Source organism: Canis lupus, chromosome 26 (assembly GCF_011100685.1).
Source record: "Canis lupus familiaris isolate Mischka breed German Shepherd chromosome 26, alternate assembly UU_Cfam_GSD_1.0, whole genome shotgun sequence".
Lineage (NCBI taxonomy): Eukaryota > Metazoa > Chordata > Mammalia > Carnivora > Canidae > Canis > Canis lupus.
The window spans coordinates 8,509,826-8,532,576 of NC_049247.1; the positions used below are offsets into that span (position 1 = coordinate 8,509,826).

A 22,751-nucleotide genomic window follows, 5' to 3' on the forward strand; every position below is an offset into this window, starting at 1 on the left:
AATCAAGGTGCAATTCTTTTCTTTAAGAAGAAAAAAATGTCTTTTGCCTTTTTTGTGCATCTGCTATTATTACCCAGGAAAGTATAAATTTTTAAATGCTCAGACACAATTGCATTTTTAAAGAAATCACTGGCTACATTTTGACAGTTGGGCAAATTTAGTCATTCAAAAATTTGCCCTGGATGAGTATTTCAGATTCTGACTAAAAAACAGGAGTGTAATGAAAAGTTAGCACTATTTTTATATTTATTTTATTTATATACATATGTTTTTTAAAAGTTAATTTTCATTTAATTACACAAATGATACATTTTCAAATATAGGAAAATTCAGACATACAAATAAGCAATGGTCTTAACTATATCCTAGATTTTTTCCTTTGGACACACATGTGTATATTGTTATAATAATTCCTGCCTCTCCAAAAAAACCCTCAAAAATAACAAAAATCAAACAGGAAAAATAAAGGTAGACTGAGTCCTAACTGTACCACAGATGCTCATTTATATTATATGCAAATCTATGTGCATTCATTTCAATTTCAACATTTAAAATCTAAATTGATGCTGTAAAAATACTACTAAAAGATTCCACTTGAAACACCAGCCATTTCAGAATAATTACAACTTGATTTAGGCATGCTGCTGATAAAGAGCCAAGTATTGCCTTTTTCATTAAATAAGTAGCTTTCTAGTATTGCATCTTTTGAAAAGAAGAATGTCTTGGTTCAATTGAAAGTGTTTCAGGTATAGTTACTCTGAAAAATTCTTCATTCATTTTGGTGTCCTTGAAAATATTCATCAAACATAGAAGAAGATTCATCTTCATGTTCCTGACACAAAAGAAACACAAAGCAGAAAATATTCATTTCCTGTAAATCAGATCTAGTAGGTGCTTACATATTTTCCAAGTAATACTCTACCAGTAGATAATGCCCAGCTGCATTGTAGGTCTTTTACAGTGACAAAAGGCATGACTGATAGAACTTTTTCCAGCTACATGGTAAATGAAAAATACTTCTATCTCACTGGAAGCATTTGTACTTGAGTTTACGCTTGCTGACTCTCAGCTAATTTGCTGAGGTAGTGGCCTACGACAACTACCATCAGGCTTCTCACTGACATATGTGAGGGCATCCTAATTTCAACCGGATTTCATCTCCGTTTTGCACATACCCTGAGGACAAAGAAGCTGGTTTATAGTGCCTCAATAAAGGGTAGAGTAAAACTGGTACTACTTGTTGAGCACAGATGTCAATTTCAGACCTCCTCTTGAAAAGCCCAGGTTTCTACTGCTGCTAAGATAAAAATCTGAGGAGTTGCTGGGATTATGCAGGAGGCCAGTAAGTGCTGGCAAACATTATTATCAAAAGTCAATAATCAAAAAATTTACCTTTGGTTCTTTGAATTCTAAGTCTTCTCCATACTGAATGGCAAAATCAATATGCTGTAACACAATATTCATGCTTTCTTCATCTGACTGATCATAAGGCAAAAATCGAACCATGCTATAGTCATCAATCTACAAGTTGGGAATTTCATAAAGGGTCATTCAGAAGCTGTACAAAATACTTAATCTTCAACTTATATTTTAGTCTACAACCATTTATACTTCTGATTAAAAACATTTGTGTGTGGGGGGAGGAGGGACAAATCATCATTGATTTGCCTGACCTCTGACCTCCCAGAACACTCATTAACTTATTACTTAACTAGACACTTACTGTTTCATAGATACTTCTCTGAATTCAGCAACCGTCATAAATTTCAAAAGGGCACAGACAGTTCTGAACTCCCCAAATGGTATGGAACAATAGACATGACAGTTAACTTATTACAGCTACCACTAATAACTACTTTTATTTTTTTATTTTTTTTTTTTTTTTTTTTTTTTATTTATTTTTTTTTTTTTTTAAAATTTTTGTTTATTTATGATAGTCACACACAGATAGAGAGAGGCAGAGACACAGGCAGAGGGAGAAGCAGGCTCCACGCACCAGGAGCCCGACGTGGGATTCGATCCCGGGTTTCCAGGATCGCGCCCTGGGCCAAAGGCAGGCGCGCCAAACCGCTGCGCCACCCAGGGATCCCTAATAACTACTTTTAAATTAAACTACTGACTGGCCTGCCCACAGCCTGCCCCCTACCCACCTCCCCTTTGTGAGGAAATAGGACTGTGCTTTCCATAACGGTGGCCACTCACTGGCTATGGTTAACAGCTGACCAGGTCATTTAAAAAAACTTCAAAAACTTACCATTCCACATATAGCTTTAGTCAATTTTTTGAATTTTTTGCTTCTTAAGTCACTTGCAGAATCGTCTAATAAAGAATACATGTCTGGGTCTAAAAATCTTTGAAAATGAGAAAGACTAATGAATAAAATGAAGAATAAATAAAAAAACTAGATTTGTAGACTAATAGAACCTCACGTCTCTGCAATTAAGATCTGATGATAATGGAAGAAGTGAACTCACTTTTCAATTTCCTTTTTGGCTTTCTTGCTAAGCAGATCCATTTTTGTCATGATGTTAACTTGTGGAATTTCTAGGGAGATCATAGCACTCAGGGCTGCCAAGATGCCAGAAATAAACTGGAGGAGGAACAGAAAAGGGAAGATGAGCTGTTGCCAACAAAATTTGCTGGTCTCCACATAAAAGAGAGATGTTTGCTCTTTGCTGAACAAAGTAAAAGAAATGCTCATCCTAAAGAAAAGACTAATCGGATGGTTGACACTTGGTTTCCAAAGGTGAGAATAAGGAGGGAAGAGGTAGATTCAATTTATAGTGATCATGGGGTACCAGCCTGGCTTGGTTGGAAGAACATGTGACTCTTCATCTCTGGGTTGTAAGTTCGAGCCCCATGTTGGGTGTAGAGATTACTTACAAATAAAAATTTTTTTTTTTTTTTCAAATAAAATCTTTAAAAAGGTCTGGGGGGGGGGGGCGCAGGGGCACCTGGGTGGCTCAGTCGGTTAAGTGGCCAACTCTTGATTTCAGTTCAGGTCGTGATCTCAGGGTTTTGAGATGAAGCCCCACACCGGGCTCCATGCTGGGCATGAAGCCTGCTTAAGATTCTTTTTCTCCCTTTCCCCCTGCCCTTCCCCTCACTCAAAAAATTACAGTGATCACAAATCTCAGTTTAGATGGTAATTTTTTTAAAATTTTTTTAATTTATGATAGTCACACAGAGAGAGATGAGAGAGAGGCAAAGACAGAGGCAGAGGGAGAAGCAGGCTCCATGCACCGGGAGCCTGACATGGGACTCGATCCCGGGTCTCCAGGATCGCGCCCTGGGCCAAAGGCAGGCGCTAAACCGCTATGCCACCCAGGGATCCCCAGATGGTATTTTTTTTTTTTTAAAATATTTTATTTATTCATGAGAGACACAGATAGAAGCAGAGACATAGGCAGAGGAAGAAGTAAGCTTCCCTTTGGGGAGCCCAATGTGGGACTTGATCCCAGGAACCCGAGATCACAACCTGAGCTGAAGGCAGATGCTCAACCACTGAGCCACCTAGGCGCCCTAGATGGTATCTTAACCTCTTTTCTGATTGAATATTCTTAAGAGCAATTAATGGAAAATATAGTTCATAAATTAGACAAGAGGCTCTCGAAGAATTAAAAACAGACACGAGGGACACCTGGGTGGCTCAGCGGTTGAGCATCTGCCTTTGACCCAGAGCATGATCCTGGAGTCCCGGGATCGAGTCCCACATCGGTCTCCCTGCATGGAGTCTGTTTCTCTCTCTGTTCCTCTCTCTCGTGTCTCTCATGAATAAAATCTTAAAAACAAAACAAAAACAAAAAAACAGACATGAAATGTGCATCTGCCTCATTTTTCTTTGTTAAGTAGCTCCCCCAAATCTATACGATATCATAACTTATCATTTTTGAGTTAAAAATAGGTCATTAAAAAAAAAAATAGGTCATTAAAATAACTGAATAACAAAGGATAATACTAAATTATTCTGGAATGTAGTTTGTGAAATGTCCAGAGTATTGAAATCACAGAGTGCTTAAAGGAGACTGTCATCTGCTTGTACCCACAACTAAAAAATAGACAAGACGGATCTTCAAACCTTGAACGACTCCACCATGAACTGAGAATCAACAAGAAAAACTCCACAGACTCGGAACTCCCACTGTTCCAGCTGTTGGACCAGCTGTTTCATCACAGGCAGGTGCGTATACAACTCAATCTGACCTACAAAAGAACATGACAAGATTAATATAAACAGGAAATATATAGTCATCAAACTACATGTAAAAAAATTTCCCACAAGATGGTTAAAAAAGGGGAGTCAAAATTGAGTGCTACAAAGATGTGTGTTTTTTGGGAATATTCATCAAGCTGTATGCTTAGGATGTATGTGCTTTTCTGTGGGTTCAATTAAAAGCAAGGGAAAATACTTTCTCTTTAAAAAAAAAAAAAAGTGGGGGGGTGGTACCTGGGTGGCTCAGCCAGTTAAGCGTCCGACTCTTGATTTAGGCCCAGGTCATGATCTCAGGGTTGTAAAATTAAGCCCCGCGTTGGGATCTACACTAGGAACGGAACCTGCTAACGATTCTCTCTTGTGTGCGTGCATGTGCTCTCTCAAAACAAAAATATAAAAATAAAGTAAAATAAAAGCAAGGAAAATTAAGTGAGAACCACAAATGATCACAGGTCAGACTCAAGTCTAAAACTCACAATTTGGCTTAAGGAGTTGTGTGTGATCTGTCCCCTATCAGCCTCACCTCATGAACTTCCCCTGGGTTTTCAGTACTTCGGCTACCCTGGACTTCTTGGTGTCCCAAACCCACCTCATTCCTTCCTGCCTTGAGGCTCCTGGCATGTTGTGCCTCTGCCTGGACCATGGTATGGTCTCTCTCACCTTCACCCCCCAGCCCAGCTTACATACTTGGTCAGAAGCCTCCTAATCTTCTTGCTATATGATGATGGTTGGTGCTACTCCTGTGGAGCACCTATCACAAATCAGTATTAAATAATCACCTAGGAGATTTTGTTCATTCTGTCTAGCACACTCACTGTGCTGCCGACTCCATGAGACTGTGAGCTCCATGAGGGCAAAGACCACAGCTGCTGGGGTCTCTATGGTATTCTCAGCACACAAACTAAGCACTCAGTAAACTCAAAGCCAATAGATAAGAGCTTTGGGCCTCACTGCAATCTAGTTAAGAGCTACAAGGCTCAATCCACTTTCTCTCACTGAGGACAGAACTAGTACAACTTCTAAGAAAATGTCATATTCAAATTACTGACTTACCTGGACAGTCAAAAAGGATGTAGTCATCCTCTACATGGCCAAGGCAGTTCTCTAGCCAGTCAAAATTATTGGCAAAGTACTCCATGCAAAATACCAATCCTCCATTGGGACCAAAGCGGAGAGAGTCATCCTCCATGACATCATCCACCTCAATCAGTTCCCGAATATCTGCAAAAGATGGGGCCCAGGATCTAAGAACAGCCATTCAAAAACTGTTGTCCTCATTAGTGATAGTTAACAATTTATTTTTTTTAAGATTTTATTTATTTATTCATGAGAGAGAGAGAGACAGAGGCAGACATAGGCAGAGGGAGAAGCAGGCTCCATGCAGGGAGCCCGACGTGGGACTCGATCCTGGGACTCCAGGATCACTCATTGGGCTGAAGGCAGGCGCCAAACTGCTGAGCCACCCAGGGATCCCCAATAGTTAACAATTATATAAAAACACATGTGTGGGATGCCTGGGTGGCTCAGCAGTTGAGTGTCTGCCTTTGGGTCAGGACGTGATCCCAGTCCGGGGATTGAGTCCCGTATCAGGCTCCCTATGAGAAGCCTGCTTCTCTCTCTGCCTATGTCTCTGCCTCTGTCTCTCATGAATAAATAAAAATAAATAAATAAAAATAAAACACATGTGTGAAACTATTTCTGTACATGATTATTCACTGTAGCAGTTTGTAGGAACCAATTAAATTATTAAACAGCCAGACAATGGAACCCTACGTAGCCATAAAAAGGAGAAGCTCTCTTTTTTTTTAAAGATTTATTTATTTATTCATGATAGACATAGAGAAAGAAAGAGAGGCAAAGACACAGGCAGAGGGAGAAGCAGGCTCCATGCAGTCCTCCAACGCAGGACTTGACCCCAGGTTTCCAGGATCATGCCCTGGGCCAAAGGCAGGTGCTGAACCGCTGAGTCACCCAGGGATCCCCCAAAAAAACTCTTTAAATATGGGTGTGATATAATCTCTCAAGTATACTTTAATTCATTAATTTGAGAGAGGGTTGGTGTGCGTGCACATGAACAGGGGGAAGGGGCAGAGAGAGAGGCAGAGACTTTCAAGCAGACTCTGTGCTGAGTATGGAGCCCAACCCAGGGCTCGATCTCACAACCCTGAGATCATGACCTGAGTTGAAACCAAGAGTTGGACATTTAACTGACTGAACCACCCTGGCACCACATCCTAGGTATACTTTTAAATGAAAAATGCAAGGTGCAGAATTCTGTGTAAAAAATGCCATCATGGGGATCCCTGGGTGGCACAGTGGTTTAGCGCCTGCCTTTGGCCCAGGGAGCGATCCTGGAGACCCGGGATCAAATCCCACGTTGGGCTCCCGGTGCATGGAGCCTGCTTCTCCCTTCTGCCTATGTCTCTGCCTCTCTCTCTCTCACTGTGTGCCTATCATAAATAAATAAAATTAAAAAAAAAAAGCCATCATTTGTGTGAACAACAGCAACAATAAGACAAAGGTTCACTACATATACACAATAATACATATATCTGATTTTATATCCATAAACTCTCTATGGAAAGACACCTTAGAAACTGGCAAAACTGGCTGTCTCCAGGGAGGGGAGCCAATTACCGGAACACAGACCTGAGAGGGAGATATTTTACTGTACGCTTTTCTGTACCTTTTGCATTTTAAACCATGTCAATATACACTATGTATTCCAAAATAATTAAAACCAAACCAAAAAAATCAATTGATGTTTCTTAGCATGGTGACCTCAGGGAAGCTATTTAACCTTTCCATACCTCACTTTCCTTATTTGTAAAATGGGAGACAAATCATATATCCTGGGGTAGAAGGATAAAGGCTCTATGAGGTAATGTAGCTATATCACCTACAGCAGGGGCTTAAAAATTCTGGTATTTGCATAGTTTACCTTTATTATTAATTTTGGAAATCTGTATTTATAACTTTCTACCATAGGCTTTTTACGTTTGTGCACAAATCTACCATCTCTGTTCACAGAGCACTGCCTCATTCATAGCCACATTTATGTGGATATGTACTTCCTATGCACTTCCTCTCCCTGAGTGATAAACATCTGACTCAAGTTGGGACAACAAAACTGGGTCTTCTAAAAGGATGACTCAAGGACATAAGTCAGTCATTAAGACACCTGGACCTGAAAGTGATATGAACCTGAAGTTGGTGGCACCTTACTTACTGGGCTTCCAGAAGCTGAGAAAGCTGGTAAGAGAGAAAAAAGGCAGAGACCGAGAAAGCCACCTTCAGTTTGTTAGTTTTTGTTCTGGGTTCTAGTCTCTCATAAAGCCTTGCTCTTGGGTTTTGTGAGAGATCCCTGATTCCTTCTAAAAAAAAAAAAAAAAAAAAAAATATCCCCCCTTTACATAAGCTGGCTTGAGTGCTTTCTGTTGGGTGCAAATGATCCCAAAGAAATGCAAAGCCTTTTTTTTTTTTTTTTTTTTTTTTTTTGAGGGGCAGAAGGAGACGGGAGAATTTTAAGCAGGCTCTACACTCACTGCAGAGCCTAACACAGGGCTCGGCGGCACAACCCTGAGATCTTAGCCTGACTCAAAATCAAAAGTCAAGACGCTTAGCTGACTGAGCCACCCAGGAGCCCTAAATCCCTTTTCCTTATGAAGATAACTGTTTTGTACCTCACACCCACTTCTTGCCACTCTCCTGTCCTGATGGCACACGTGTCATTAACAGAAATCAGAAGCCGACAAAAAAGAATTTCCCATATTCCCACCACCAGTATTACATGGTGTCTTCCACTCCGCCTTCCTTTTGGTTACAACAGAAGGAGCATCCCACTCCTGGGGCACCTGGTGGCTCAGTCAGTGGAGTGTGCAACTCTTGATCTCGGGGTTGTGAGTTCAAGCCCTACGCTGGGTGTAGAGATTACTCAAAAATAAAATCTTTAAGAAAAAAAAGCATCCCACTCCTAGTGAAGGCAAAATCTTCCAGTTGTTTGGGATCCTCTTCCCCTTTCCCATTCTTGAAGTTATTCCCACTGGTTGGCATTTTCAGTTTGTTTCTACTGGATTGTTCTGTTCAGCAATCAAGTCCGTTCCAGTTAGCACCTCCAATGTTAAAACACAACCTCCTGGGACGCCTGGGCGGTTCAGTGGTTGAGCATCTGCCTTCCGCTCAGGTTGTGATCCTGGAGTCCTGGGATGGAATCCTGTATCAGGTTCCTCACAGGGAGTCTGTTTCTCCCTCTGCCTATGTCTCTGCCTGTCTTTCTGTGTCTCTCATGAATAAAATCTTTTTAAAAATTTGTATTAAAAAAAAAAAAAAAGCAACCTCCCTTGACCCTCTATCCGCTCCAATTCTCACCCCTCTTCTCTGCTCCTTTCACAATGAAACTTCATCTCTTGCACCGACACTGCATCACCTTCAGGCCACTCTTCAAAACACTCCACCGGAACTGTGGGGCAAGTCATCTCCATCTCCATGTCTCCACACCTAATGGCCACTACTCTATCCTCATCTTTCATAACTTCACAGCCATATCTGAAATAACCAAGCACAAGTATTTTTCCTGAAACAGTCTCTCCTCCTGGCTTTCTCCCACCTTACTGACTCCACCTCCTACTCTAGACCTCTGAAGAGTAGACAACTTTGAAGCTGGCTTGGTCTTGGGTTCTTTTCTCTAACCATCCTTCCTTCTTCCCCAAAGGATCTCATCCAGTCCTGGAACTTTATGTTCTGTCTATATGTTTCTGACTTGAAAATTTATTTTTATTTTTTGACTTGAAAATTTATACCTTCAAACCAGCCTTTATCCCTAAGTCTCTATTATATCCAATTGGTTCCTTGACATCACCTCTTAGATATCTATCAGATGTCTCAAGCTTACTAAGTGCAAAGAGAATTGCCCCAAACCTAAATAGACTTGTCTTCCTTTCCAATAGATGGTATCATATACTCTCTTCAGTAACTCAAGCAGTTCAAGTCAGGTATCTAAGAGTCACCCTTGATGATCTCTCCCTTTCCTACGAAATGGTTCTGGTTCACTCTCCCAGAAAATGCTAATTCTACTTGCAAAGTATATACTGAATCTGCTTCTTTACATCTCTACCATGACTACATTAGTCCAAGCCACTTAGACATCTGCAATAGCCATCCTGCTCATCCCTGCTTCTATTCTTGACTCCCTAGTGTCCATTTTTCACCTGAGAGCCAGTTATCTTTAAAAATGTGTATCAGATGTCAACCCTCTCCTCTGCTTTAAATCCTAATGACATTCCACTGTTGACAGATGCTACATGTTGAATGCTGGTGTCCCCTTAAAATTCCTATGTTGAAAAGCTAATGCTCAAGGTGATAATATTAGGAGGTGGTGCCTTTGGGAGCCAATTAGGTCACGAGGGTGGTTCCTCATGAATGAGATTATTGCTCTAATAAGAGGCCCCAGGAGCAAGTGGGTAGCTCAGTGGTTGAGTGTCTGCTTTTGGCTCAGGGCGTGATCCCAAGGTCCTGGGATTGAATCCCGCATCGGACTCCCCTCAGGGAGCCTGCTTCTCCCTCTGGCCATCTCTGCCTCTCTCTGTTTCTCATGAGCAAATAAGCAAAATCCTAAAAGTAAAATAAAAAATAAAAAAAAAATTAAAAAATAAAATAAAATAAAAATAAAAATAAAAATAAATAAAATAAAATAAAATAAAATAAAATAAAATAAAATAAAATAAAATAAAAAAAGAGATCGCGCCAGACCTGACTATGCTGGCACCCTGATCTTGGGATTTCCAACCTCCAGAACCATGAAAAAATATATTTCTGTTGTTTACAAGTTGCCCTGTCTGTGGTATTTTGTTAAGGCAGCTCAAATGGACTAAGAAAACAGAATAGAACTCAAACTTCTCATGTCCTTCTAGCACCTACCCACTACTTTCCTTCACTGATTATGCTCTAGCTCATTGATATTTTTGCTTTTTCTGGAACATACCAAACCCCTTCCTATCTCTAGGCTATGTATTGACCTGATTTCCCTCATCTTGGAAGGCTACTCCCCAGCTTGGTAAGCCCATTACTATCTTCGGGTCTGGGCCCAAATCTTCCCTCCTGTGACTACCCTTTCTAAAGCAACCTCCAGGTTATTCATTCTCATTGACTACTTGGAGTCATTATCACAATCTTTAATGTTTATCATTTTGCTTATCTCCTCACTAAAAGGTCCATGAATGAAAGGATAATGTCTGCCTTGTTCTCTGCTAGAACCTTGGCATCTGGCATAAAGTAAGTGTTCAAAAGACATCTGAATGAATAAATTGAAAGAATTTTACTTTAGGGGCACCTGTGTGGCTCAGTCAGTTAAGTGTCCAACTCTTGATTTTGGCTCAGGTTATGTATGACCTCACCATTCTGAGACCAAGCCCCATGTTGGGCTCCACACTGGGCATGGAGGGCATGGAGCCTGCTTAAGATTCTCTCTCTCAGGCAGCCCTGGTGGCTCAGCGGTTTAGCGTCGCCTACAGCTCGGGGCATGATCCTGGAGACCTGGGATCGAGTCCCATGTCAGGCTCCCTGCATGGAGCCTGCTTTTCCCTCTGCCTGTGTCTCTGCCTCTCTCTCTCTCTCTCTCTCTCCTCTCTGTGTATTCTCATGAATAAATAAATATAATCTTAAAAAAAAAAAAAGATTTTCCCTCTAAAGAAACATAAATTTAAAAAAATTCTTTTTAAATTTTTTTCCCAAGAGAGAGGGTAGGAGGCGCCTCTAAAAGAATTAAAAACAAACAAACAGTTAAGCTGCTCGCTAATACTATGACCTGCAGTAAACCCGATTCACCACAGCAGGCTAAGCATGGAAGGACAGAAGGGGGGATGCCTGGGTGGCTCGGTGGTTGAGCGTCTGCCTTAGGCTCAGGGGGTGATCCCAGGGTCCTGGGATGGAGGACCTTTGTCTCTGCCTCTCATGAATGAATAAATAAAATATTTTACAAAAGTGGGGAAAAAAAGGACAGAAAAGAGGTATGAGGGAAGATACTCAATTCTTAAACTAAGACGAAGAAAGGATAATGTCACACATTTCATCATGAAGCAGGGGAGCAGACTATAATAATTAAGTTTTCACCTTCTGTACCAAGCAGCCAGCACTCATGGCCTCTCCACCCCCTCATTTTTCCTGAAGGAGGGGGAAGGCTCTGTTCAGGACTCACCAGCCATCACGGAGTAGTTGAAGTGTTCTGCTGCAGGATCTAGGTTCACAACTTGGACAGACCGATTGAGGGCTTCACAGTGTTGGACCATAGTGGCACAGTAGGTGCTCTGTAATGTCACAAGGCATCATGGGGTCAAAGCAATAGGCAGTGTAGTGCTACCCCTGCACCCCCAAAATGGATACCCTATATCCCTTGGTCGGTGTCCACTGAGGCCAAAATTATGCCTTCATTGATCAAAAAGCCGACTGAAAACAGGTACTAGGCTGGCAGTCAGGACATCTGACTGGGCTGTAGATCCAGACCTGGCTGAGACTCAAGAGTAACTTTAGTGAAAGCGCTTCTCTACTTTTCTCTTCTTTTTTCTAGAGACTTTATTTTTAAGGAATCTCTACACCCAACATGGGGCTCAAACATAAAAAAAGAAAGTATTAAAGATACACAGGTGTCAAACTGACAATTTCACTTCAATGCAAACTGAAAGAATTGAAAAGGGAGTAATTTTCTCAATTTATGATCTCTAGAATTTACTGACCTCAATCAAGACTCACATTCCACCAAATGAATCAGCCAGGAGCCTTACCCCTGGTTTTCTCTACACCCAACATGGGGCTCAATCAATATACGATCCAATGTTCACTAATGTTAGGCCATGTACCTCCTAAAATCGCCTCAAAGACCAGAAGTCCATGTTTCAAGCTCTGAGAAACTGACTTAATGAGACCTCACCTGAACTTTCTATGAGCGAGACAGGAGCGGATTCTGGGATTACACACAACTGGATTCAAATTCCAGCCGCGTGATCTTGGGAAAAGAACTTAACCTTTCCGTGTCTCATTTTCTGTAAAATTCCCATCCGTAAAAATGAGAACAAGACCTATCCTACAACGTTGTTCTGGAAATAAGTTAGGAGTTTAAACGCAGTATCTGGGGCATAAGTATACTCTAAGCATTAGCCACCACTGTTATTTTCCCCACTTTCAAAATCGCAACAAAGAGCGACGAAGCCCAGACTGCAGCAGCGCTCTGCCGAAGGGTCCGCGTGCACGCACCCGCCGGTCCCTCCGTCAGGACCACAGCCCCCCTGCCTCCCACGAGCTCCGACTTTTCTCCTGTTCTAACGCCAAAGCCTCACCTTCCCGCTTCCTGCCGGGCCCATGACCAGCTGCGCGTACCGAGGCATGCCGGCGCTCCTGGGGCCGGGCTGGGCCCGCCACGCCTCACGGAGCCCGACCGGCCCGCTCCCTTCAGCCTTCGCGCGGCGCTCACTGACTTCCGGGAACACCACGTGACCACCAATAGCAACCCACAGTCCTTTTGCGCCCTGCGTTGTTACATCCCTGGCTACGGAGCGTCCCGCAGATCAAATCTCGTGTGAAACCCGTTCTCGGGAAACTTCGGCGTGGGCGGGGCGGACCGGGCAGCGGTTAGAGTGTGCGCGGAGGTAGTGGCGGAAATCGGCGGTTGGGACGCTGGAGAAGCTTGGTTGCCTTGGAGATAACGGCTAACGGCTCGCACTCCGCATCCCTGCGCCGCGGACTTCGGTCCTCGGTTCGCGTACGAACGTCTCACCTATCTGGCGACACCCAACGTTTGCAAAGCTGTTAGAGGGCCGGGAATCCTGAGGTGGAAGGCACCTCCTGTTTTAGAGGGCGTGTATGTTTCCTTCCCGTGGAAGAGGACTCATCCCCTCCACAAAACGTGCAAGCGCGCAACCCTCTAGAGAGTTCCTGCCCCTCCCCTCTCTAATTCCAGCGTCTGGTCTCTGCCCTCCCCGCTCTCCCGAAGCCGTTCGGGCAGTGCCCGGAGCGCCTCGGCGGGGGCTAGAATCCGGCGTCCGCGGGTGCACCCCCAATAGCGCCCGGCCTGACGCACGCGTGCTGCCGGGGGAGGGGAGAGGGGGAGGCTGCTTCCGCACACCGCTCGAGGTCCGGGCGCCGGGGCGGAGATGCCCGGCCAGTGTCCGGTGCCCGACTGGACGGCATGCGGCTCTTCCGCGGACCCAACCGCAGTGGCCGGGACCGAGGGTGGCGGCGGCGGGTGAGGCTGAGGGGCCCTGAGGGGTGAGGGAGGACGCCGACCGGCCCAGGTCGTGGTCCCCGGCGGAGGAGGGGGTGGGAGCCGGCTGCTCCCGTGGCCTGACCCCCCAGTGCGCTGAACTGAGAGGAAGGGGGAAGCTCTGTTGTGGCCGGGGTGGCACACATGGAAGCCGCCTCGCTGTTTACGGGAAGGGCCTGTGAGGTAAGGCCGAGCGTTGGTGCAATGACTAAACGCCGGGACTGCGACAGTTGCCTGCGTGCGTCTTTCTGCCCCGAGGGGGCGCTGCGAAACCTGCTGGAAAATGCCGTCTGGCCACAGGATCTCTACAGAAAGAGGGGGTTGGGGGGCACGGCAGAAACAGGTTCGAACGAGGCTTTCCAAGTCAATAAACCAGTTCTGTGGGTGTCACGTTGGCCACTTTTATGTCCAGGGGATTCATAATGACGATGAGACAGATAATTATGAATATTACGGGTACGTTGATCTTGATGTTTTCTTCCCACTGAAGTTTTTCTTCATAAATCCATTTTATTTTGAGAAGGCTCTTTTAGTATAGTTCCTGGATGCTGAAGACAATTAGTCTTCAGTACCTTCTCATCCCTTCCATCAGTTATTACCTGAAAGAGCTTCAGGGTGTACCTTTCCAAAAGCACACAGTCATGGCTCCTGCTGCACCCATGACCATTTATTTATATGTGTGTGTGTATATACACACACACACACACACACACCACACACTCATACATATGGAATGTGTATATACATAAATGTATACATATATACATCATGTATATGAAATATATATAGGGAATGAAACATATATATAGTGTTTGAAGGCTTCTTAAAAATGATTTATTTGTCTTAGAGAGAGTGGGTGCGTGCAGAGGGGAGGGGCAAAGGGAGAGGGAGAATCCTCAAGCAGACTCCTCAAGTCTGAGTGTGGAGCCCCAAGCAGGACCACCGAGATCAGGACCTGAGCCCAAATCAAGGATCACCCACTAACCATCTGAGCCACCCAGGCACCCATCAAAGACTTAAAAGACTCTTGTCTTTGCTGTTCATTACAGTGCTTGACAAAGTGCTGGATCCTAGTATCGATGGACACTTGGACATTGAATAAATTTAAGGAAGCAGGAAGCAAGGGTGTTTTGTCTTAATTTGAGAAAAGAAAAAAAGAACTTGTCAAAAATGAAAACATTCCAGATCAATTTATCAGTTCCAGTACACCTTAGTTACATACAGTAAAGAACAAGATAGTCTTTTCCATATCCAGGTTACTTTATTAAAAATAAAGTGAGCAAGAAAATACCACAGATAACACAGAGACGCAAACTACTTTATTGAGCTCAATGTAGGAATTAGATTAAGAGGCTATAAAAGTAAAACCAAACCTGGCTTAAGGTAAATCCCTTCTTGTATGGTAAAAACCTCATATAACTCACTTTTAAAAAGCCTGGAGCCATTAGGCTATAACCAGGATTACAGGAGAAAATTTGCAAAATACTCCATCTAATGGAAACATGAAAAGTAAAAAGCATAGGCAATACTGTCTTTTTTCATTTAAAATACTTTTGTTAATTCTTATAATGCTGTCCATTATTGCATATTATTTAAGTCCTTTTTTTCCTCAACAGATCAGCTGGACATTCTTATTATCACAATTCCAAAGGTATTGGTAAGTAGAGAATATAAAGCAGGTAATACCCACAAATAATATGGTTCAGAGATGCTAATTTTGCTGTAACTACAAACACAGTGGAGTTTTAAAAACAGACTTTATTAGCATCCTGGTGAACTTAAGTCTTTTAAGATTTTTTTTTTAAAGATTTGATTTATTCATTCAAGAGAGACACACACAGAGAGAGGCAGAGACAGAGGCAGAGAGAGAAGCAGGCTCCATGCAGGGAGCCCGATGTGGGACTCGATCCTGGGACTCCAGGATCATGCCCTGGGCCGAAGGCAGACGCCCAACCACTGAGCCACCCAGGTGTCCCAGTCTTTAAGATTTTTCAAAGAACAATTCAGCAGGTTCTTTTTCTCTTGTTGAGATATTTTACATCAAGCATTTTTATTTTAAATTTTTTATTATTTATTTTATTTTTTTATTATTTTTTTTACATCAAGCATTTTTTAAAAAGTACTTCAAAATAGCAATGAATCTGAAAATAACTTTGTTTATAACTGATGTTTGAAAAACAGAGTATAGCCTGGGGTTTATACACATATTGAAGGGAAAAATTCTAACTTGAACAACTTCAAAGAGCATAAAATATTTCTCAGTGCTGCTCTTTTTCCTCTCATTTTAAATAAAGGATAGAGCTGCTGGAATCAAGTAAGGAAGACAAACCCCCAGAAACTTCTAAGTTTTTTGGGGGCAGGGAGCTATTTCAATTCAGTGATATATAAACTTGGATTCACTTAACTTTTCCTTGGAAAATTTGTAGTCCTTACAGGTACCTGAGAAAAACATACAGACACATATCTATATGTATATACATACATAAAAATGCATATATACATACAAATAAAGTGGTTGTTTTAAAATGGAATTGCTGGATCATATGGCAATTATTCTAATTTTTTGAAGAATCACCACACTGTTTCCTTTTTTTTTTTTTTTTAATTTTTATTTATTTATGATAGTCACACACAGAGAGAGAGAGAGAGGCAGAGACTTAGGCAGAGGGAGAAGCAGGCTCCATGCACCGGGAGTCTGATGTGGGATTTGATCCCGGCTCTCCAGGATCACGCCCTGGGCCAAAGGCAGGCGCTAAACCGCTGCGCCACCTAGGGATCCCCACCACACTGTTTCCATAGCAGCTGCACCATTTTACATTCTCATCAGCAATGCACAAGGTCCCAATTTCCCCACATGCTAGCTAAACACTTGTTTTCATTTTTTTAAATGATAGTTATCCTTAGAAGTATGAAATGGTACTTCATTGTTATTTTTATTTCCCTAATGAGTAGTGATAATGAGCATCTTTTCATATGCTTCTTGGAGATTTGTGTATCTTCCTTGGAGACATGCAAAGTCTATTCAAATCCTTTGCCCATTTTTTAATTGAGTGTTTCTCTTTAATTAATATTTTCATTTTAAAAAATGGTTTATTTGATGGGGGCGGGGGAGGAGCAGAGGAAGAAAGAATCTCAAGCTGACTCACCACTGAGTGTGAAGCCCAACACAAGGTCGTGGGATCCAGCTCACGATCCTAAGATCATGACCTGACCCAAAATCAAAAGCTGCTTAACTGACTAAGCTACCCAGGTGCCCCTAACTATTACTTTTAAATGTTATCATTTTCTGTAAAGAAATACTATCCAGCTTTTGAAAAGTTAAATTTTAGTCCAGGCAATATACAATATGCGTCCCAGAAATATTGATTAGCAGGGATGCAAAATGTATATTTTTAGATAATTACCTCACATTTATGACTTGAAAAAGGATTTTAAAAATATATATACTTTTATTATAGATTCCAAATTATATCTCAAGGGTCATAATAACATAATTTCCAGATGATTTTCCATTTGTTGGCAAACTAGTTAGTCCTTCAGTAAGGCAAATATAACACTTATCTGCATCAACTCTCCAATTTGTTAAAATCTTGAAGAAATAAAGTTTAATATGTAAAATTGTGGCCTTTGTTGTCAGTACTGAAACAAAATTGTGCTTATTTAATTCGACTTACTAAATACAAACTTTTAACTTAAAAATCTGTATTGCCAGCTTTATTTGTACTAGCCTAAAACTGGAAACAACCCAGATGTGCATCAACAGGTGAATGGATGATCAAATTGTGCGTCCTTGTACATATGTACATAGATATATACGCACTGGAATATAATCCCAACAATAAAAAGGATTGAGTTATTGTTACATATCACACCTTGATGGATTTCAGTATAATTATGTTGAGTGAAAGAAGCCAGATATACACAAAATATATACTGTATGTTTCCACTTATATTAAACTCCAGAAAATGCAAAATAATCTATAGGGATACTAACTGTAGTGATAGAAAGCACACTACTGGTTGGAGGGAGGGAGGGAGGGAGTGGGTAGGAAGAAGGTAAGTGTTATAAAGAATTATTTCCTGGTTAAATTTCACCAGATACTGTTTTTCCCCAAACTGCTACTGAAGGTTATGCCTTAAATCAAGTTACTGGTCTCAATATGTCTGAAACTGAAAACTAGTTTCATTCTTCTAGATATGTCTCAATTTTTATTTAAAGACTATTCTTTTAATCTACCCACATCAGTATTAAAAACATTGAAATAACTGAAATTGTGTAAAAATAAGTTTTAGAATTCTGTAAAGCCCCTCCTTTTAAAATTGCCTCATTAAAAGTATAAAATTTGTGTTATCCTATTATTCTGTCTTGAATTTAATACTATAAAGTCAAATGAATGATAAAATATTGTCTTTACAGTGCAAGTTCTGCATGTATATTCTTGTTTAATATGGCTTGACCTACAGTAAGCAAACAAAAACAAGTTACTGTCAACAGTTTGCCTCTCAGCTGAGTTCAAAATAATGTAGTCTATATGTAATGATATATATATATAATAAATGTTTATAAATATTTAAGAGTTTTGTATGCTCTAAAACCAAATGGCATATCACACAGTGATATTTCAAATTTAATAGAATGACTCATACTACTGCTCCAGGATAATCACAGACATGTAAATAATATAGATATTAATAACTTGTTGAGCTGATGTTTGCTCATGAAATTCACATAATAATGTTCTTGCCTACAGATGGAATCAAAGATGAACACAAAGTGAACACACACATAGCCAGGCTGCAAGAATTGTGGAAAACTCCTCAAATTCAAGCAATTCACATCCCTAAATCAATGACAGATGCGTCCTTTCTAAAGGTATGCTAAATACCAATACTTTGAATACCAAAGTCTTTGTATTCTGAGCTGAACTTCTTATTGAAGATAAGCTACTTAGAGGGTAAGGCATTTCAGAAGACAAGGTACATTCAGCATATGGTCTAGGAGTCTATAAATATCTGCTGATTAAACTCATGAAATGAATACAAGGATTTTATCATTATATATTCCTTATCATAAGTTCTTTTAGGGCTTTATGATACTTGAGATCTAATGTACCTTTACTCAGGAAGCTATGGAAAGTTACATTCTAGAGATGGAAACCCAAACTCATAGATTCCACTGAAAGACTGCACAATTAGAAGCAAGCAAAAAAAAGAAAGTGGTAATCGGCATTTCACAACTCTTGAACCTCTTATTACCCATTAAAGGTCATAACTGCCAGAAGTATCCTTGTGAGAGCAGTGCAAATGAAGGTTACAAAAGATCTGTGCACATTGGTCAATTTTTCTGACCAACATTTTGAATTTTCTCTGAACTTATTACCTATTCAGTTCAGTAAATCCTATGTGTGTATACACACATTCATAGATAGTGGGTTTTGCATTTTAAATGATGTTACCTTCTAAAATTAGCAAGTGAAAATCTTAGTTAAAATTTTTACCAAAGACCAATAGACTATCCCTCAGTCTTCAACACAGACAGTTATTCTTCTGGTGCTAGAAAAGACTGTTTCCTTAGTTTAAGACTAAGTAAAGTATTGAATTGCTTTAGATACCACAAGATACCTCAAAAATTGTCTTTAGGAGGCAAGATGCCTACACTCCTTGAGAGGCACATGGGAACTCAGACTCACTGACAGAATAGCATATCCTTACTTTCCCTATTCTTCTAGGGCAGTGGTTCTCACACCTCACTGGGTATCTGAACCACTTGAATGGAAATGGCAGGCGGAGTTACTTGTGCTGTTTAAATGGCCATTTCTTTCTCTTTTTGGTCAGATTAGCATAATTGAATTGAAATAAGCAAAATGTACAGATGGTACAGTTCTCCTGAACATTCATCCTTTCAGATAAGGAATATTGCCAACTTCTTGTTCTCCAGTGCCTATAAGCCTTATTTGTCTTTTAGCATCCAGACCTCACGACAGGCCAGAAGCATTACCTGTGCAGCATTGCTAAGATCTACAATGCCAACTATCTGCGGACGTTAATGAAGAGGCAGTACATGTATGTGATCCAGCACAGCTCACAAAAGCCAGGCAGGTGCACCTTTGTAGTTCTCACTAGTTCTCGCAAGAAACAAGAGGGTCTTCTAACAGAGGTTATCTGTACAACAGGTATCCTCACTCATCACAGGAGCCGCCTCAGTTCTCGCTACTCACAGAAGCAGCATTACCCCTGTACCACATGGCGACACCAACTGGAGAGAGTGGACTCGGGGCCTTCTAACACTGCAGTGGCACGTGCACCTGAAATGATCCTACAGCATTCCCTTTGGCGACCAGTGAGAAACAGAGAAGGGTCTGTTTCTTATTGTTTAAAGGAGGAAAATAGACCCCAATTTTATTTGAAGGACAGCTAAGTGAGATTACAAGTCATTCCCTGATATGTTCATTTTGTTAAATTCAGAATGGACTAGACCAAAAGCCACCAAAGGATTGTATGGTGTCTTTACTGATCTGACTGGACTGGGTTATGCCACTCCTTTTAGGATGTATTTTGTGGAACTGTAAAAATTTCTTTAATCAGCTAGTGATAGGCAAGACTGCCCTTTTCAGTAATTCCCACTTAAATTCAAAATAATACACTTCCAAAAGGAGCATATGGTTGCTTCTACACAGGGGAATACTATAAACAAAAAGGAATTAAGAAAAAAAAGAAGCCTGATTATTCAACCTGCACTATAACACTATAACCCTGTTTCAGGGTTAGTAAGTCATGGGAGAGTGAGAGGGTCTTTTTGGTGATACTGAGCTTAATAAAAAGAATTTATATGGTCCTCCACATGCATTAGACAGCTGTTGATTTTGCTGGTTCCAATTAAGATGCTCCTCTTTCTTACAGTTTAAAAACTGGATATGTATCTAAAACAAGATGTAAATCACTGAAGATTTTTAGAAAACCAAGCAGACTGTTCATGCAATCAGGTAAATGTGGAATTTTTAAAGTATGCATTTTGAAAGATCTGCTTAAAAAAACCCAATATAGTTTCATTTCTATTACAGAAGACTTTAAAAAACTTAATGTGATTTGCTTTTAATTCTCCAAATAAAATGACTATGAAATAGTTTCTGCTTTCACTTAAAAGAACATACTGCTCAGGGGAATAAGATTCAAGGTACTTGTAAACAAAGGCATTTATAATATCAAAGTCAAAGACTTAACAGAGTGAATTTGTTAGAATCCAGAGCCACAAACATGACTTTTTCAAGCCATAGCACTTTCATGATAGTGCCTTTTTTGGATGGACAACATATTTTGTATGGTGGCATAGTTTATGAAGGTCTCTATCACCTGTATAATTTTAATGTTCAACAAACCAGTGGAGACAAGCCAACCAAGTGAGATTATCAAAATTTTGTGGAGCAACTCAGACAAATCCAGTTGGTAAGGATCAGCAAAAGGTTCCTACCACAAGTGCAGAATACCACATGAAAAAGGCAAAAGGGGAAGACAGAAAGCTCAGAAGTATTCCTCAGAATTGATAAAAGTGAAAAGGATTAAGTGGAAGTTAAACAATTTCCTGGGAAAGTTGTTCCTACAGTAAGTAGGAAAGTAGGTAGGAAGTAAGGAATTTAGGCCTTCTGAACTCCCATCCCACTGATGTGTGACAGTCCAAGAAATGAGAGAAATGGCAGAAGAAAAAGTAAGTCTGGGTCCAAAAATAATAGCTGGAGGAAACCCAGGTAGGGAGAAAGTCCCTGTGGTCCCTGAGAGGAGAAAGATGAGTAGGAACTTAATGCTTAGTGAGAGCATGCTGAAGCTGTAACTTTTCAGTAACCAAAAGATTTTGACAAGTGAAGACAAAATAGGACTTAGTAACAGAATTTGCTGTACAATAACTTGGCTTGAATACAATACTTACTGGGTATCCTATTTTAAAAAAGAGATTTGGGGGAAGGGGGGGAAGCAGTTAAGTTTTGAAAATTGCAGGCCATTTGTTTTTGTGAAAGGCTTATTACTAAGGAAGGTCAATTTGTAGTTTGTTCTTATATACAAATCTCAATTTTCAGGACGAAATACAGCTTTATTTCCAAAACAGACATTATAAACTCTTTTTTCTTTCAGTTTCTACAAATGATTCTGAATCATACATGAATGAAGAAAAAAAGGAAGAAGATTTACTAAATAAATGTATGCAGTCAATGTCAATTGAAGAACAAGGAGAACATCTGATGTGACCTGACAGTCTTGTGAATTGATGAGGTGCCAAAGGGGGGAAGGGGTTGTGAATTGTGTCCTCTCTTTTTAGGATAGTATTGTTATTCACCATGAAGTCATTAAGTAATTTTAGTTTGTTCAGAAACGTTTGCAACAGTGTAATTGGTTTGATGTAGTTCCATGTACTAACGATATTTGTGTAATAAAAGTTATGTGTAATATATGCTTGTATTTCTAGCTAGGCACAATTAAAAATTTTCTTGTCACTTAAAATGGAATTATTTTTCTTTAAATCTGTCAAATTGTGTAATTCTTTTTCTGCTTACAGTAAGTCCTAAAACAAAAACATGAGAATCCCATCAAGTATTTTTTTTTTTTTTAAGATTTTATTTATTTATTCATGAGAGACAGAGAGAGAGAAAGAGGCAGAGACACAGGCAGAGGGAGAAGCAGGCTCCATGCAGGGAGCCCGATGCGGGACTCGATCCGGGGTCCCCAGGATCACACCCTGGGCTGAAGGCGGTGCTAACCCACTGAGCCACCCAGGCATCCCCCCCTCAAGTATTTTCTTGATTGGGCTAAGGAAAGCTCCGAAATAGCCTGATACAGAATAACATTTGATAGAGACTTGCAAAAAAGGTGCTTAATATTTTCTGCTTGAATACAACTTAAAAATGGAAATATCAGTTTGCCCTATTTTATGAAAATTGTCAAAACACTTGGATTCTCAAACTAGAATAAGTTGGGAGTAATTGTAGTGAGATTCTTTACATTATACATTCACTCCAGTGTGCTTCCTTTCTAAACGTTGGTTTAAGAAAAAAAATATATATATAGGGATCCCAGGGTGGCGCAGCGGTTTGGCGCCTGCCTTTGGCCCAGGGCGTGCGATCCTGGAGATCCGGGATCGAATCCCACGTCAGGCTCCTGGTGCATGGATCCTGCTTCTCCCTCTGCCTGTGTCTCTCCCTCTCTCTCTCTCTCTGTGACTATCATAAATAAATAAATAAATAAATAAATAAATAAATAAATAAATACACACACACACACACACACACACAGTTAAAACTT

The 22,751-nt window shown here is 40.8% G+C and overlaps 2 protein-coding genes across 5 annotated transcripts; one reads left to right on the forward strand and one right to left on the reverse strand.

Moving 5' to 3' along the window:
* Positions 1–235: 235 nt before the first annotated feature.
* Positions 236–13,151, reverse strand: GPN3 (GPN-loop GTPase 3). 3 transcript variants are annotated; one of them, XM_038575049.1, is made up of 8 exons: positions 12,581–13,151; positions 11,406–11,514; positions 5,267–5,434; positions 4,079–4,203; positions 2,475–2,590; positions 2,255–2,351; positions 1,393–1,521; positions 236–832 (listed from the first exon to the last, which is right to left on the reverse strand). In XM_038575049.1, the coding sequence occupies exons 2-8, from the start codon at positions 11,494–11,496 to the stop codon at positions 770–772; spliced, it is 789 nt and encodes a 262-aa protein (XP_038430977.1). In that variant the 5' UTR covers positions 11,497–11,514; positions 12,581–13,151; the 3' UTR covers positions 236–769. The 3 variants fall into 3 exon arrangements, with proteins under 3 accessions (XP_038430977.1, XP_038430976.1, XP_038430978.1); XM_038575048.1 differs by having other exon boundaries at positions 12,541–13,148; XM_038575050.1 differs by lacking the exon at positions 12,581–13,151 and adding an exon at positions 12,135–12,271.
* Positions 13,071–21,953, forward strand: FAM216A (family with sequence similarity 216 member A). Of its 2 annotated transcripts, none has more exons than XM_038575051.1 (7): positions 13,071–13,445; positions 15,080–15,120; positions 18,215–18,336; positions 19,429–19,558; positions 19,637–19,820; positions 20,364–20,446; positions 21,588–21,953. In XM_038575051.1, exons 1-7 carry the CDS (start codon positions 13,354–13,356, stop codon positions 21,698–21,700), a joined length of 765 nt encoding a protein of 254 aa, XP_038430979.1. In that variant the 5' UTR covers positions 13,071–13,353; the 3' UTR covers positions 21,701–21,953. The 2 variants fall into 2 exon arrangements, with proteins under 2 accessions (XP_038430979.1, XP_038430981.1); XM_038575053.1 differs by having other exon boundaries at positions 13,132–13,445; positions 15,080–15,114.
* Positions 21,954–22,751: the final 798 nt, after the last annotated feature.